Raw genomic sequence first — 18,682 nt, forward strand, 5'->3', positions numbered from 1 at the left:
CAAAAGCGATGCCTATATTTAAAACATTTTGTGTTTTTGAATATTTAGTTTTTTTTTTAACAAAAACAAAGGCCATATTTAAAATATTTGGTGTTTTTAAGTAAACATTTAGTTTTTATAACAAAAACAAAGGCCATATTTAAATGATTTAGTTTTTTTTTTGTTAAACATTTAGTTTTTATAACAAAAACAAAGCCCATATTTAAATGATTTATTTTTTGTTAAACATTTTGTTAATATAACAAAGTCAAAGCCATAATTTCTATGATTTGGTATTTTATGATTAATATTTTTTTTTATATCAAAAACAAAAGCCCGTATTAAAATTATCTAACGTTACGAAGTAAATATTTAGTTTTTATAACTAAAGCAATGCCTATATTTAAAATATTTTGTTTTTTGTATTATTTAATTTTTTAAGTAAATATTTAGTTTTTATAACAAAAACAAAGCCCATTTTTAAATTATTTAGTGTTTCTATGTAAAATATTTAGTTTTTATAATAAAAACAAATACCTTATTTAAATTATTTAATGTTTTAAGTAAAGATTTAGTTTTTATAACAAAAACAAAGCCCATATTTAAAATATTTGGCGTTTTTAAGTAAATATTTAGTTTTTTTTAACAAAAACAAAGCCCATATTTAAATTATTTAGTGTTTTTTTGTTAAACATTTAGCTTTTATAACAAAAACAAAACCCATATAGTGTTTTTTGTTAAACATTTAGTTTTTATAACAAAAACAAGCCAATATTTAAATTATTTATTGTTTTTTTGTTGTTAAAAATGTAGTTTTTATAATCGAAACAAACCCCATATTTAAGATATTTAGTGTTTTTTGTTAAAAATGTAGTTTTTATATCAAACACAAAGCCCATATTTAAATTATTTAGTGTTTTTTTGGTAAATATTACATTTTTTATAATAAAAAACAAAAACCCATATTTAAATTTAGTGTTTCTAAGTAAATATTTAGTTTTTATAACAAAAACAAAGCCCACATTTAAATTATTTAATCTTTTTAAGTATTTAGTTTTTATAACAAAAACAAATCCCATATTAAATTATTTAATGTTTTTAAGTAAATATTTAGTTTTTATAACTAAAACAAAGCCCATATTTATTTTTTTAAAATGTTTTTATGTAAATATTTAGTTTTTATAATAAAAACAAAGCCCATATTTAATTTTTTGAATGTTTTTAAGTAAATATTTAGTTTTTATAACAAAAACAAAGCCCATATTTAAATGATTTATTTTTTGTTAAACATTTTGTTAATATAACAAAGTCAAAGCCATAATTTCTATGATTTGGTATTTTATGATAAATATTTTTTTTATATCAAAAACAAAAGCCCGTATTAAAATTATGTAACGTTACTAAGTAAATATTTAGTTTTTATAACTAAAGCAATGCCTATATTTAAAATATTTTGTTTTTTGTATTATTTAATTTTTTAAGTAAATACTTAGTTTTTATAACAAAAACAAAGCCCATTTTTAAATTATTTAGTGTTTCTATGTAAAATATTTAGTTTTTATAATAAAAACAAATACCATATTTAAATTATTTAATGTTTTAAGTAAAGATTTAGTTTTTATAACAAAAACAAAGCCCATATTTAAAATATTTGGCGTTTTTAAGTAAATATTTAGTTTTTTTAACAAAAACAAAGCCCATATTTAAATTATTTAGTGTTTTTTTGTTAAACATTTAGCTTTTATAACAAAAACAAAACCCATATAGTGTTTTTTGTTAAACATTTAGTTTTTATAACAAAAACAAGCCAATTTTTAAATTATTTATTGTTTTTTTTGTTGTTAAAAATTTAGTTTTTATAACCGAAATAAACCCCATATTTAAGATATTTAGTGTTTTTTGTTAAAAATGTAGTTTTTATAACAAACACAAAGCCCATATTTAAATTATTTAGTGTTTTTTTGGTAAATATTAAATTTTTTATAATAAAAAACAAAAACCCATATTTAAATTTAGTGTTTCTAAGTAAATATTTAGTTTTTATAACAAAAACAAAGCCCACATTTAAATTATTTAATCTTTTTAAGTATTTAGTTTTTATAACAAAAACAAATCCCATATTAAATTATTTAATGTTTTTAAGTAAATATTTAGTTTTTATAACTAAAACAAAGCCCATATTTAATTTTTTTAAATGTTTTTATGTAAATATTTAGTTTTTATAATAAAAACAAAGCCCATATTTTAATTATTTAGTGTTTCTTTGTTAAACATTTAGTTTTTATAACAAAAAAAAGGCCATATTTAAACGATTTAGTGTTTTTAATTAAATATTTAGTTTTTGTAACAAAAACAAAGCCCATATTTAAAATATTTGGTTTTTTTTTTGTTAAACATTTAGTTTTTATAATGAAAACAAAAGCCCATGTTTACAGTATTTGGTATTTGCTGGTAATATCTAGTTCTTGATGATCGTTCATCACACTGCTCCACATCTGAAGCGTCTTTGTGTTGTTGATTATTGTTAACCAGTCATTGTATTAATCTAATCTTTGATGTCTGAACAGTTTTTGCTGTGACTAAAAATGGTAAAAACCCTTTTACAGACTGCACTCATGTATGTTATTTTATCTCTCTTTCCCCCATTTGTTTGGCCTGATGATGGTCAGGATGCCAAAGTAAGTTCATCTTTTATCTGCTTCGTTTCTGTGTGTTGTAAATGTATTTGTGTCATCAGTGAGTCATTCATGGCAGCCCACATGCTGATTATTTTCAGATCTCACAGGATAATTTTAGCTCTGCTCATCTCCATGTGCTTCATACATATCAAATAAACCTGCTGAGCTTAGAGGGGTGCCACCGAACAACACGCCAGCAGAAAATAATTGCAAATGTATATTTAGCACCCTCTTTTTATTTGATAAGCCGTTTGTGATATCCGTGTTGTACATTATATCTTCTAAAAGGTGCTTTGCCTTTCAAAAAGGTTTTGTTAAATATGCTGTGTTGACTGTGTTAATGGAAATAAAATTATAGTTGTTGAGGAAATCATTCATAGTTTTGAAATACATTCAGTCTTGCCGAAGAGCTGTATTTCAATTTTTTTATAATTGAGAAGTTTAAAAAGATAAAAATCTATATATTTACATAATGAATGCTATAGAAAATACAGATAATCTGCAAAGTTACACTGATTTATTACACAAATTTATTATGGCATTAAGTAAAACTTAAAGCCTGTATCGTAATTATTTAGTGTTTGTTTTATGAATATTGTTTTTACAACATCAACAATTTTGTTTATTTTTTTTTTACTTTTTCTTTTTCAATTTTTGTTGGTAAATATTTAATATCTGATTTTTATAAGAAAAATCAAACCCAACATTTGAATTATTATCTAATAATCATGTTGTAAGTATTTGGTTTTTAAACAAAAAAGTTTTATAAAAAAAACAAAAAAAAAACAAAGGTAACATTTGTATTATTTGTTTGTAAATATTATATATTTATAACAAAAGCAAAGCCAAAATTTATTATTTAGTGTTTGGTGTATATATATATATATATATATATATATATATATATATATATATATATATATTTTACCTTTTTTCTGGAATAAAATACAAACCTAGCATTTTAAATATTTCGTTTTTGTTTGATAAATATTGTTTTTATAATAAAAACAAAGCCAACATTTAAATTATTATGTGTTTATTGGTAAATATTTGTTTTGTAACAAACACACGCAAATATATATATATATATATATATATATATATTACATGGTGCTTGTTTAGTAAATATTGATATTGATTTTTGAACATTTGAATTATTTGGTTTTCGTTTGGTAAATATATATATTTTTTGCTAACAGAAAAAATATAATATTTTAATTATTTAGTGTTTGTTTGGTAAATTTTACTATTTGTTGGGTAAGTCGTTTTCATAAAATAAACAAAGCAAACATTTTTTTTTAGTGTTTGTTGATAAATGTTTGGCTTTTATAGCAAAAACAGGCAACTTTTGTATTTTGTAGTATTTGTTTAGTATATTTAGGCCCTGGAGCAAAATCCAACAATACATTGTAGGGGTCAAAATTATCGATTTTTCTTTTATGCCAAAAATCATTAGGATATTTAGTAAAGATCATGTTCCATGATGATATTTTATAAATTTCCCACCCTACATATATCAAAACTTAATTTTTAATTAGTAATATGCATTGCTAAGAACTTAATTTGGTCAACTTTAAAGGTGATTTTCTCAATATTTGGATTTTTTTGCACCCTCAGATTCAGATTTTCAAATAGTTGTATCTCAGCCAAATGCTGTCAGATCGAAACAAACCAAATATTAATGGAAAGCTTATTTATTGATAATGTATGCATCTCAAATTCCAAAATGTACCCTTATGACTGGTTTTGTGGTCCAGGGTCACATATGATTTTATAACTAAAACAAAACCAGCTTTTGAATGAATGTTGGGTATAGAGTATTTGTAGTGTGTAGCAGAGTTTCGGGGTTTGTATGTGTTGTGTTTGCGTGTGATTTAATGCTCGAGCCTGTGACCAGGGAAAGTGTTGGTCTTCCTCCCACAGGAAGCAGAGACTCCCCGCAGCGTCCTCGAGGAGATCGGACTCACATAAACCCCTCCGAGACGACCGTCCCAAACACACACACACTCACACACTCACTGAGAGCCTGACCACTGCAGATGTAGCAAACACACACACACACACACACACCACCATGTTTCCGTGTTGGTCGTCTTTCTTTCCTCCTCATGCCATTGCTTTGTGAGCAGAAGAAGTTTCAGAAATGTGTTGAGCGCTGGATGACACATCCTACTTTACATCTGCTGTGACGATCAGCGTCCCACACACACCGTGCTGCTCGCTTCATCAAACACATGAGATCCTCTCATCGTTTGGAGTGCGTATAATCAGATATTCCCACTTTAGACACTCAGTCGACTATCTTATGGTGTTTGAAAATGTATTACGTGGCATAGGGAAGTTATATAATTTAGAAAATAGAGCAAAAGACACAAAAGGGATTCATTCACAAAACCAAAGAGTGCTTTCTTGTGTTAGATAGTAGATTAAAGTTGGTAAACATCAGACCCAAGACATACTCCACACAAGTGTATAAAAGCAAACGCTTTAATGCTCGAGAAAATATTTAAGCCCAAATTTAAGATTCATGAAGTTTGGATTGCAGAGTTTTAATAGAAACAAACTTATACATTTAATGTGATGTATATTTGTATTTATTTGTGCATACATGAAAAAAGTCAGATTTCTTCGTTCCAAAAAGATTGCATCTATTTGATTTGATATAAAATCATGTAAATATTGCATGTATATAAAAATTGTGTAGAATCAGCATAAATCTGTTTACATTTTTCAATCAATAAGTATGAAGAGGGTTAAAATATGACTATTTGTGGATCAAGCATTACTAGGTTAAAATGTGTGAGATTGAAAGCAACTGGATTTATTGATGATAAATATATTATAAAGTTTGTAACTGTGTGTTTAAATCTCATTCAGTTTATGAGTTTAATACAGAAATCTGATCTTTTTTCAGTTATACAAATATGCATCACATTACGTTTCTTAGTTTGTTAAAAGTGTGTAATTAAAAAATGGAAGATTTATGTGCATTTCAAATACATTCGGTGAATCTAAAATTTAGGCCTAAATATTTGTCAGTTGTTTTATTCTGTGGTTGTTGTTTTTTTTCTTGCATTTGTATTCGAGTAAAGTGTGTTTCTGTCGTCAGAATGGGTTTATTTCGCTAACCTGAACAACCTCACTGATTTACCACTGTGTTAACCAGGCAACTAACACTTGACCACTGTTACCTTCACTGTATCTGTGGTATTTACTGAAATTAGAGTTATATTTGAGTAAAATGATTACTGAACACATTTATACGAATGCTTCTCCATGACAGTATTGTTCACGGTATTGTTCAGTATTGCAAACATTCAAAAATAAATATGTGCTACTCTCCCTCAGATCATCCAAGATGTAGATGAGTTTGTTTCTTCATCAGATTTGGAGAAATGTAGCATTGCATCACTTGCTCACCAATGGATGCTCTGCAGTGAATGGGTGCCGTCAGAACGAGAGTCCAAACAGCTGATAAAAACATCACAATAATCCCCAACACTTCAATCTATCAGTTAACATCTGGAGAAGACAAAACACAAATACATAATTAAGATGTCTCCCACATATTTGTTTGGATTATGGACAGCTTTTATCTTCTCCAGATGTGAACTGATGGACTGGAGTGATGTGGTTTATTGTGATGCTTTTATCATCTGTTTGGACTCTCGTTCTGACGGCACCCATTCACATACTTTGGCGAGCAACTGTTGCAATGCTACATTTCTCCAAAAATACTAATCTTCATCTTGGACAGCCTGAGAATGAACACATTTTAAGCAAATTTTAATTTCTGGGTGAACTGTTTTAGATGAAACCCACAGGTGTAGTGACTGTCAGGTTGTTACATGCGTGTTGTTTAACATGTTTAATGTTCTGTACAGATGATAGTTTTCATTAGCTGGTGTACAGACGTCACTCATCTACACGTCAAGCTCTTGTTCATGTTCACGAGTCTCGTCTCGCTCCGGAGTCAATCAACTGTGTTTGTTGTTAAAAATGGAATAAATTTGTCTACAGACGTTTATAAGCGCTTCATCTGTCTGTTTATTCTGCTGCTGATAGCCTTTGAGTATTGTTTATCTACTTACAGTAAAAGTTTTACACTTGTGGGAAAATCAGTCTAGAAAAAAAATTATTTCTACTCATCAGTTTCAAGTCTTTCTGATGCTGGTAAAATACTTCCAACTATTAATAACATATAAGATGCAATAATACTCATGTTGGTTATTGATTAATCAATCTGCTTTGGTGGACATTTACTATTACAGGCCAAATATCTTTTTCTTTTATTTTAATAATCTGTATTAGCACATATTTAATACATTTTCATCAGTCTTTATGACTGACAACACTAATGACATCATCCTGCCCTACACAGATTTTCATCCAATCAGAATCTCTCTAAGAATGTACTTCCTCTTGTGACAGACACGCAGAGCAATTAGCATATTCTGAGTCATGTGACTACAAAGTCTCTAAAATCAAATAAAAACTGAAGGTGCCAATATAATTGAATCAAAATGGTGAAATCAAGACATTGGTCTTTCTGCGGAGCGCTGTGTTTTCTAGATGTCTGTTTTTTAGACTCAAACTCCTGGAGTTTCTGCTCTTCATGTGAATGTCCATCTGTTGATGTGGACACACACTCTTTTCTCTCGTTCACATGCAGTGAGTGGATCTGTGGATCAGTGTTTGTGTTTGATGTGTGTGGAAAATCTGGACTGATTTTATACAACCGCATCCTGAAATACAAACCTGAATCCTCCAAACTGGACTCAGTTAAAGGATTCCTCTCAGAAATCTGCTTTACATACAATATGTTTAAAACATTAACACTTATTTGTCTACTATTTTTTAACCACAGTTTAGCAGTCTGTAGTATGCAGTGCTGAACATTTCAAACAGTTCGTCTGATAATGAGAAAAACAGGGTTTAATTTTTATTGCTGACAAAGTTAACACTAGATTCAGGACAAGTTAAAAACATGGTTTGGAAAATGGATTCACGGTTTACTCGCTTATTATACATTTTGTTAATTTTAAACACAAAAAAGTTACAGTTGCAGCTTTAAATTTTAAAGTTAAATGTGGCTAATGGACATCTAATTTTAGTTCAAATGCTGGATGTCTGATAAAGAGACAAACAGAGTTTACGTCTGATCAGACTGAAAAAAGAAGGGTAAGTTGAGAGCATTGTATTGTGAGACGCAGTATTTCATAAACACTTCCATGTTATTATTTCTGCAGAATGCACACAGTATCTATATCTTCAGCATGCACAGAAAAATCTTTCTTTCTTATTTTTACTTTTTTTAAATTCCAACTTTCCAGTCTGGAAAATCTGTTCCTGTTGGCAGATGCTTTATAGTTTGGGGCAATATTTATTTAGTTTTCTGTTTTGGCAAATATTTATTTATTTAGTGTCAGCAGCTATGTGATGGTTAGGGGCAATATTTAAATTTTTTTTTAATATCAACAATGGATAATATTAATTCATAAATTTGTTTGTATTGTCATATAATAATTTGCATAAACTAATAGACATAAGCCGTGTCTGAATGTATGATGAACTGTGTTAATCTGTTACATTAATATTTTTTGTTTCTTTGTCATCTGAGCACAGGCGGCTCTCATTTCTCAGTGTCCAGAGGCTTGATGCAGTGAATGTCTTGTAAACGCTGTCCTCTGCTGGACACAAGCTCATCTTCTGTGAATATCAAATATATAATATCTGGCTCTGAATCATGATGATGAGTGCCATTCTGTGTCAGAAGAGATCGATCCTGTCCCACTTACAAACTGTCCTCTGAAACCTTCAGCGCTGCTTCATTAGTCCTCTCTAACGAGGAGAAGCTTCTTCATGTCAGACTCTGGGATTATTTGCAAGTATGTATATACATAAATTTATACATATATATAATTTTGCAGTAATGCATACAAACCATGACAAATACTAAAACTGATGAAATGTAGTTTTTTTTTTTACCCAGTATGAGGTTTACATAAATATAAAATTTTAATAAATACAAAAATTGTAACACCAGGTTGAAAATTTTTTTTATTTATTGACATGGGCTTTCATTTGTGAAAATCAAAATCCCATTTCGGGTTTTCATGCTGAAGTCTGTAGCTGTGACAACTTATATTTTTTTGTGAAACATATTTAGAAACATTTAATTTTTTTTAAGAAAAAGAATGATAATTTTATTTGTTAACAGGTGTGATGATCAGTGGTTTTGAGTTTTTACCTCCTTTATTATGGCCAGGGCCAAAATATGGATAGAGTTTGTCAGTGAAAGTCTGAGCAGTGAAAGTGTAGATATGAGATCTGGAGCCCACATCATAAAAAGAGACCAGACCCTCCTCATAATCCACAAACACTCCCACAGTCTCAGGATTCACTCTCAGAGATAAAGAGACAGGTGAACTTTCACAAGCATTATACTGATTCTCATTCCTCAGAACTACAGTCCAGAATCCATCCTCAGGAGTCAATGTGAACTTCTTTCTGTTAACAGATTCTCTGGCCACTCCTAAATCCCACTCAGTCTTCCCCTTCACCTGCACCTCATAATAAAATCTGCCTGAATTGAATTCCTGCTTTGCCAGAACACAAACAACATTATCAAATCTCTTTGGGTTTTCTGGGACGTCCTGCTTAATGCCTCCATGACTGACTTGTTTTCCATCATCAGACAGGATGAGACATGGATGCGCTGTATCAGGATCCAGAGTCACATCCACTAGATGAGAGACCAGACATAGTTAATCAAACTCAGAACAAATGTTCTCATATAACACAGATATGAAAATGTACTGAAGAAAATAGTTTCAGTCACACTGTACCTGCAAACTTCTGCAGACACTTCAACACTGTGGGTACAGATGACAACATTACGATTAATTATTATAATATTTCACGCTTACATATAATTAGCTGAGGTATGGTGTGCGTATTTGGCATGCTGTCCGGGGAAGGGCTCCGAGCTCGGGAATGGCCCGAACCTAGAGTACCCCCCCTTCCCCGTCTATTTATAAAGTAAACTCAGAGTGAGGAGATGGGGTGGAGGAGGGATGCTGATAAACCGTCAATGGATAGAGGTAAGTCAGCGATATTTATACTATGGGATTGATTACTTGATTATGGTCCACCTGTGTTGGTTGGGCTAAGTATCTGACGTGCTCCTCCCGAATCTTATTAATAAAATTACATTTCACTAGTTCACGCTTACATATAATTAGCTGAGGTAGGGTATGCATATTTGGCTTGCTGTCTGGGGAAGGGCTCCGAGCTCGGGAATGGCCCGAACCTAGAGTACCCCCCCAAAAAGGCAAATGTACAAGAGGACAGCCAGGGCTGATTTGGTTTCTGAGAAGTCGTCTCATTGGCAGGCTGGAAAGGCCTACGTACTCCGGAGGGAGCGACTTGGGCGTTGGGAGAGTAGGCCCTACCGGCTGCAGCTAGTGAACTACGTGGTTGTTGGCGCCCGGTCGGTAGGGCTCGAGCCGATGCTCAACTGGAGACTCGTAGCGTCGGATGGTTAAGCCTCGCCTACCGTCAAATGGAAAGGTAAGTTGCGTGGCCGAGAGACTGTTACCGACGTCCGAAGGGAGCACATGCATCGAACGGGTAAGCCTCGCCGACCGTAGAGTGGAAACGTAAAGGAAGTCTGTCCAGGAATTTCTCGCCGGCCTCCGAAGGGAGCACACGCATTGAACGGGTAAGCCTCTCCGGATGTGGGACAGAAATAAGGTAACGATAGGTGGCCAGGAGGCTCTTGCCAGCATCCAAACGGGGACTTTCTGTTCCCCAAAAACAACTGGGTGAGCCTCGCAGGCCGTAGGATGGAAAAGGTAAGTTTGTTTGGTCGTTAGGCTGTCATAGGCGTCTTATGGGAGTTTGCTACTCACGGCAAGATACGGGTAAGCCTTGACGACCGTAGGAAGGAGGGAGGGTTTATTTGTGTGTTTGGTACGGGTAAACCTCTCTGGCTGAAGGACGGAAAAGGTTGTCCAGCCGGGAGGCTCTTACCTTCGTCTGACAGGAGCTTAGCTCCCGGAATCGAATGGTTAAGCCTCGCTGGCCAAAGGACGGAAAAGGTAAGGTTGTCTAGCCGGGAAGCTCTCACCTACATCCAATGGGAGCCCTGACTCCATGCATTGGATGGGTAAACCTCTCCGTACATAAGACAGAATGGCAAAAGGATGGCCAGGGGCTTTCACCTACGTCTGAAGGGAGTGTGAGCTCCTGGCAACAAACGGGTAAGCCTTGCTGGCTGCAGAATGGAAAAGGTGAGGTTGTCTTGCCGGGAGGCTCTCGTCAGCATCCGATGGGAGCTCGAGCTCCTGGCATCGAAGAGAGAAGCCTTGCCGGCCATAGGATAGAAAAAGGTAAGGTAATTTTTTTTTTTATTTATTTATTTTTATATTTTTATTCATTTATAAAATTTGCGACACCAGATGGGTAGTCTCTCCAGCCATCGGAGGGAAAATTTAGATTGTTTTATCTGCGAAGCACCCGTTGGTGTTCGGCAAAAGCGTAACTTGCGGTATTGGATGGGTACATCTTGCCATCGGAGGGAAAATTTGTTTTAGCTGTGATATACTCATTGGTGTTAAATAGGTAAGTGTCGCTGACTGAAAATTATTATTATTATTTATTTTTTTTGGGGGGGGGGTTAATCGTGCTTTTTCATCGGGTAAACTTCGCTGGTGGTCGGATGGATAGTCCAAGATTGCTTAAGCGGGAAAGCATCTGACAGGAGTTTAATACTCATGATGTCATACGAGTAAGCTTTGCTGATAGTTGAACGGAGAAGGCAAAGGTTGGCTCAACCGGGAGCCCTCTTGCAGCCCCTGACAGGGAGTTCGATATTAAGGATGATTTGGTTGTCTACGAGGGTAGACGCTGTGAGGCTTACTTGAATAATTGTTTAGCAAATCCAATGAGCTGCTTCCAATAATGAGTCTGAAAAATCTTGGTGCAGTCATTGTATTCGAAATTAAGCGTGCAAAAATAAATTGGAATTCCTGTGCCAGTGTACCCCAAATAGGGGCCATGTATCGGCGATGTGGTCGTTGTCGAATCGTCATATTGTCAGCACGTGAGATTGATGGTACATATCGACGATGTAATCGTGCATGGGTGGAGTAAGAGAAATATTCTTTATACTTGTCTGAGCTTACTATTTGCCATTTTAACCATGCAGGTGCACGAAAAGAGCCTATGGAATCACCAATAATCGAAAAATATACTTTCGGACGTACTGATAAACTGGCATTAAATATAAAATACGGTAACACTTTAGAATAAGGTTCCATTAGTTAATGTTAGTTAATGTATTAATTAACATGAACAAACAATGAATAATACATTTATTGCTGTATTTATTCATCTTTCTTAATGTTAGTTAATGAAAATACAGTTATTCATTGTTAGTTCATGGTAATTCACAGTGCATTAGCTAATGTTAACAAGCACAACTTTTGATTTAAATAATGCATTAGTAAATGTTGAAATTAACATGAACTAAGACTTATAAATGCTGTACAAGGATTGTTCTTGCTTAGTTCATGTTAATTAATACATTAACTAACATTAACTAATGGAACCTTATTCTAAAGTGTTACCTAAAATACTATATTTAAAACTGCTAGTTCATGTAGTCGGCACAACTGTAATCTCGCTTGTCCTGTGAATTTTTTTTTTTTAAATGATAGTAGATTCCATTTAAAGTCCAACGATTTAACCCTAATATGGACGTAAACAAATGCCTTAAATATAAGGTATTCAAAAACCAGTAAGTTGTGAGTTCGGTTGAAATGATGCCTTGGTCGTACGCGCTCCGGACCACATGCCTCATGATGGGACCGACGCGCCTATATATATATATATATATATATATATATATATATATATATATATATATATATATATATAGAGAGAGAGAGAGAGAGAGAGAGAGAATTATTATGTTCCTATTGGAAAAGCATCTTTCCTCTCATTTGGCCTCCGGGCTCTTTAGACGGTCTCCCGAGCAGATACGTTTGGAACGCTGTTTTCACGTTGTAGTATGGACTGTGGAAACAGAGGCTTTTGGAAACGATGAAGCATGTTTAGTCTTGTAAGACGTTGTACCGAAAGACATGATTATAGCAGTAACGTTAATAGCAGTTATGTGCTATTTGCTTCCAAGTGGTTTCTAAAGATATTTACTTGCCAGTTTTTTCGTATTATGGTCATTAAAAGGCGACACACTTGCTATCCTGCGTCAAAACACGAGGGCAGATGCGTTTTAGATTAATTTTGAGTGATCACACCGGTGAATGGTGAAATAGGTCACTTAATTATTTGGTCCTACAAGAAAACTTTCATGGAAATTAAAATGTAAAATTAAATTAAGCATTTAGCAGATGCTTTTATCCAGAGATTTACAAGCATTTTTTTTTTAAATCATGGATCTTATGTCTGTATCATTTCAGTGAGGTTTAAACGTGCGTGGTAAGGCGAATGTAATCCCTTGGCTTTGTGGTTAAAAGTGGCATCATCATCCGACGAAACGTATATATCTGTAGTCCAAATCTATGCGCAATCCACACTCCAGATCAGCAGGTGGCGGTAATGCACCTTTACGCTGGTTTGCCAAAACCGCCTTAAAGACTAGTAGAAGAAGACGGAACTGCGTCATGACGTCGTTTAACAAACTTTAGCCGCGAACCTGCTTTTAGATGCAACACTTTGGATGCCAACTGCCGTAAAAATCCAATGAAGAAAAAGAAGAACCTGTTTTTAGCGTCTTCGCCTGAAAATGTATTGGTTAACGTCACGCTGTCTGCGCCGCTCTGTGATAAGGTGACAGACGAAGCGAACCAGCATGCTGATAAACCGTCAATGGATAGAGGTAAGTCAGCGATATTTATACTATGAGATTCATTACTTGATTATGGTCCACCTGTGTTGGTTAGGCTAAGTATCTGACGCGCTCCTTCCGAATCCTATTAATAAAATTACATTTAATGTTAACATTGAGCATCAGTAATTTTAGTCAGATTTCTGCTCATGGTTTGTGTCACTGATGTAATTCCTGTAAGTGTAGTTTGTACATGTATGTTAATACTTACATCATGTTGCTTTAGTTAAAGTTTGGATAGATCTTCAGCAATATATTCACTGTATTTGATATTCACATACCAGTTTGACCAATGTTTTTTAGTCTCCCATCTAGAGTTTTCTCCAGCTGAATCAGAGCTCTATTCATTGAATACAAATTCACATTAGAGTCAATCCTGATCTCAGTCCAGTTCTTGGTGTGTGGAGGACTGCACAGAGATGAGAACATCTACAGCAGGAGAGAGATGAGTATTTAATATGATCAGATGCAGGAGCTTTCTAACACAGTTAACTGATTTTTCTACTTTGACTTTATTACAGTTTCATTCTCTTTTGCACAGTTTCTGAAGACAGCAGTTTATCAGGTTTGTCAACAGAGCATCAGACCAATAATATTCTGCATTCTCAGTGATGAGACAGATGATGACAGACCTGAATGAGGTGCAGGTGATCATCAGTGTGTGAGATCTGCTCCAGCTCAGTGTTTCTCTTCTTCAGATCAGTGATTTCCTGCTGCAGCTCTTTAATGAGATCTTCAGCCTGTTTCTCTGCTGCTTTCTGCTGTTCCTCCATCATCTTCAGAAGCTCAGACTGACATCTCTCAATGGAGCGGATCAGCTCAGTGAAGAGCTGATTTCTGGCTGATTTCTCTTTCTCTGTGTTTCTCTGATCGATGAGATCAATTAGAAGTTAGTTTCACTCAGATGTACATCACAATAGAGAAGAAAATCACAATCACAACTTCTGTTTCATAACCCCAGGTGAAAACATTTCAGTAAAATACACTTTTTACTCAGAACACTTCTATAATATACTCAAAGTTATCTATTTTCACACACTAATTTTGTACTTAATATGCTAAAAATATTCTAAGATAATCTAGTGTACTCAGCTGTGCTATTTTGGGACACTAATTAAACTAAAATGTTCTTTTAACCCATATATCTCAATGTAAAAAAAAGAAGAAGAAAGGAAAGAAAATGTATTTAGTTACCAGTACAACTGAAACCATCTTTCATATACTTTTAAATATACTTATCATACATATTAAATAAGACTTATTTAAAATATAAGAAGAATGTATAATGCATATACACAACATTTATTTATAATGTATTGCTCACATATTTTTCATAGATTAAATAATTAATTTCAAATGCTAACATTCCCTTTATATGATATGGTTTAATACATGTTTATGGTGTCTTTAAATAGTCGAAACAATCAAGTACACTATTACCAAGTCATTAGTAGCACTTTCTTCCACATTAAAAATATATTTAGTGCATTCAGGTATGCTTTGTTTTTGCCTGGGCAAACTTTAAGGAGAGAGGTCACTCAAAAATGAAATTTCTCATCTGCTGGTCTCATGTTTACGGTGGCCGAGAGAGCTCAACTTTAGAAAACCCATGCAAATAGAAAAAGCACCAGCAAATCAAGAAAACATCTTCATCAGTTTGACAGCAAGGTGCTGCAAATGCTCACAAAACAACCAAATAAAGAATTTTATTTGCAGCGCGTTTGTTTGTTTGGTTGTGTTGTGAGTATTGATTAGTGTGTTGTCAAATTGATGAAGTTGTTTTATTTATTTATTTGCAGGTGTTATTTTTTTCTATTTGCAGTGTATTGCTCTCTCGTTTATCATACATATTTCTTGAAAAAAAAAAATAATAATCCAGCACCTTCATAAATATTATGAAACTTAACATTAATTTTCATAATTTGATCAAAAACCTTTCTCTCCTTTACTGAGAGCTGGATCTCATGAATCTTCTTCATTCTGTTCTGGATCATCTCCTGCATGTCTGTCTGTGTCTGAAGCAGCTGATTCTACACACAGAGAAAAACACAAAGTTATCTCTGAATTTTGCTTTTCCATCTTCTGACAGTTTTCAGGGTACAGCCACGGTCACACTAGACTTTGAGCATGTGACATTTCTTTAGAAGTTTCAATGGTTGTTATGTCATCACTCTCTGCAGCATCTTCTTAAAAACTTTCAATACATTACAAATTCCAAAAAAATATTTAAAAAATAACACACAACTGATAACATAATCAGCTTCCAAAAATCAAGTATTCGTAATTAGAGTATATTATATTTTATAATGCTCATACAGTGCCTTACGAAAGCATTCAAACCCCTTCATTTTTTTCACATTTTATTGTATGTTGCAGCCTATAAATTACTTTTTTTTCCCCACATCAATCTACACATCATACACTATAATAATGAAGCAGAAACAGAATTAAAAAAGAAAATATAGCTGCAAAATATAGCACTCCAACGACACAAACGTTTGTATCGATACAAACTCCATCACATTTTGTCAGCACAGTTTAAAGATAATCTGATTCAATTTTGGTGAAAATCGGACAAATGGTTAATGAGGAGTTCGCAAAAGTAGGTTTTCAACATAAATCAAAATGGCGGACAGGAAGTTCAGCTTACTCTGGCATATTTGGTATCTATGTTATCGGCATTATCCAGTGAATATTTTGAGACCAGTTTCATTGCAATAGGCTAATGCAATAAAACGTTATTAGCATTTTAATAAGTTTAATTATTAACAGTTAATGAATGGTTTATTACTCTTGACCAATAGGTGGGGCTGTTACCAAATTTATATGGCATGGTCAGTGTGAGGTGCCGATTACACATACAAAGTTTGGTACATATATGTCAAAGCATTGCAGAGATACAGCTTCAAATGCATTTTGTCACCCTTCCAGCAAATTAATTGATGTGCAAAATGAGAACCGTTTCGTATATCGACACGAAATCCATAACCTTTTGCCAGAATGGTCTGAAGATGATCCACGTCAATTTGGTGAAAATTGGACTAACGGTCTAGGAGGAGTTCGAAAAAGTAGGTTTTCAACATTAATCAAAATGGCGGACAGGAAGTATGGACAATTTTCACATAATTGGTATTGATGTTCTCAGCAAAAACCAAAGAATATAGGGAGACCATTTTCATTTCAATAGTCTAATATATTCAAAAGTTATTAGCATTTTTGTGATATCTCATTATAACTTTTGACCACAAGGTGGCGCTGCCACCAATCTTTTTGAGTACCTTCAGGACATGGAGTCGAAGATTTTTGTAATTATTTTACGATAATGCGTTCAAAAAATACAGCATTTTAAAAAATAATTAAAAATGGCCGACGCCTAAAATGGCTGACACAGGAAAATAGGATATCTTTCGACTTGACATGACTCACGGAATCTAAAAAGACCAGTTGTGTGATTTTTGGCCAAACCGTTCAAAAGTTATAAGCCAAAATATGCATTTTTCATATCTCCTGACCACTAGGTGGCGCTGCGACGAAACACTGCAGGTAGTTTTAGGTCATGCTTGTTATAAAACACACCAAGTTTGGTCTCAATATGCCAAACAGTTGCCGAGATATGGCCTTGGAAGAATCAACTTGAATTCCATAACTTTTTGCCATCATTGTCTGAAGATGATCTGAGCCAATTTTCATGGCAATCGGACAAATGGTCTAGGACGAGTTCGAAAAAGTAGGTTTTACGAACAATAAAATATAGCAAAAAAAAACTAAACCTTGCGATTTTTGAATTTTGGTGTTCATTCGATTTGGCATAAGCCAAGGATTCAGAGGAAAAATAATTGTACTTTTGTGGCTTATGGTTTAAAAGTTATTAGCATTGAAACTTTTAATCTTTGGACAAGTGGTGGCGCTAGAGAGTTGGAGTCAGAGTCCCTATACATGCTGTGGTTAATGTTGATATTGTCCTCTATCACAGTGCCATATTGCACAACTTTCCCACAAGCGGTTCTATGGGCTGCCATAGACTTTCGGCGGAAGAGGAGGAATTAATAAAAATAATAAGAAACCTAATGGATACAATAGGTGCCCACGCACCTTCGGTGCTTGCCCCCTAATAAGAATCCTAACAGATACAATAGGTGCCTACGCACCTTCAGTGCTTGGCCCCTAAGTATTCAGCCAAGTATGGTGACCCATACTCAGAATTCGTGCTCTGCATTTAACCCATCCGAAGTGTACACACACAGAGCAGTAAACACACACACTGTGAACACACACCCGGAGCAGTGGGCAGCCATTTATGCTTCAGCACCCAGGGAGCAGTTAGGGGTTCAGTGCCTTGCTCAAGGGCACCTAAGTCGTGGTATTGAGGGTGGAGAGAGCACTGTACATGCACTCCCCCCACCTACAATTCCTGCCGGCCCGAGACTAAAACTCACAACCCTTCGATTGCGAGTCTGACTCTCTAACCATTAGGCCACAACTTCCAATTGTTACAGCTTTGTAAATTTATAAAAAATAAATTATCTAAAATAATGAAATAGTCAATATATGTCTCCTCGTGATGGCCACGATTGTTGTGTCACCTGTCTTGGCTTTCAGCATGTTGAGACTGCATTCGTTGATGACTCATGTTCTCATTGCGGGGACATGACCATCTCGGCATTAAGATTGAGACTTGATTACCTTAAAAGGTATAGAGTCCCCTCTGCCACACCCCGTTGTAGCTCCTCTTCTCGTTAGAGGGCTACTTCGGCTGGTGGCCAGGGTGATCTGAGGGTTACCATGTGGGCTTCCCTGACAAGCCAGCCTCCTTTGACCACACCCCCCTCACAAACGGGAGATGTGGATTTGGCTGAGTTGCTTCCCTCGGGAGCGCCAGTGTTGTCCGAGTCGGAGCCTGAGCTGACGGCAGTGCTTTCCCGGGCAGCTGAGAGAATCGGGCTTGAGTGGAATCCTGCCCTTGATGGAGGCCAGCAGAAGGATGGCTGTCTCCAAGCAGAGGTTATCTCTAAGCAGAGGTTACCGTACTGGATAGTGGATGCTATTGTCCTGGCTTATCAGGCTCAAGACCTGCCATGCCCCTTAGATGTGAGAGCTCACTCAACTAGGAGTG

At 34.5% G+C, this 18,682-nt stretch overlaps 1 protein-coding gene and 1 pseudogene across 1 annotated transcript in view; one reads left to right on the forward strand and one right to left on the reverse strand.

Annotated features, from left to right (window-relative positions):
* LOC128011966 (AP-1 complex subunit sigma-2-like) overlaps positions 1–6,687 on the forward strand; it is a 28,944-nt gene extending 22,257 nt beyond the window's left edge. Inside the window, exon 5 of the mRNA XM_052594800.1 lies at positions 4,581–6,687. Coding sequence (XP_052450760.1) covers positions 4,581–4,628 — 48 coding nt within the window. The 3' untranslated portion in view covers positions 4,629–6,687. The remainder of the gene's footprint in view (positions 1–4,580) is intronic.
* Positions 6,688–8,734: 2,047 nt separating this feature from the next.
* The window catches only part of LOC128011799 (E3 ubiquitin-protein ligase TRIM39-like), an 82,841-nt pseudogene continuing 72,893 nt past the window's right edge, over positions 8,735–18,682 (reverse strand).

The sequence above is a fragment of the Carassius gibelio genome, chromosome B23 (assembly GCF_023724105.1).
Source record: "Carassius gibelio isolate Cgi1373 ecotype wild population from Czech Republic chromosome B23, carGib1.2-hapl.c, whole genome shotgun sequence".
In the NCBI taxonomy this organism is placed as follows: domain Eukaryota; kingdom Metazoa; phylum Chordata; class Actinopteri; order Cypriniformes; family Cyprinidae; genus Carassius; species Carassius gibelio.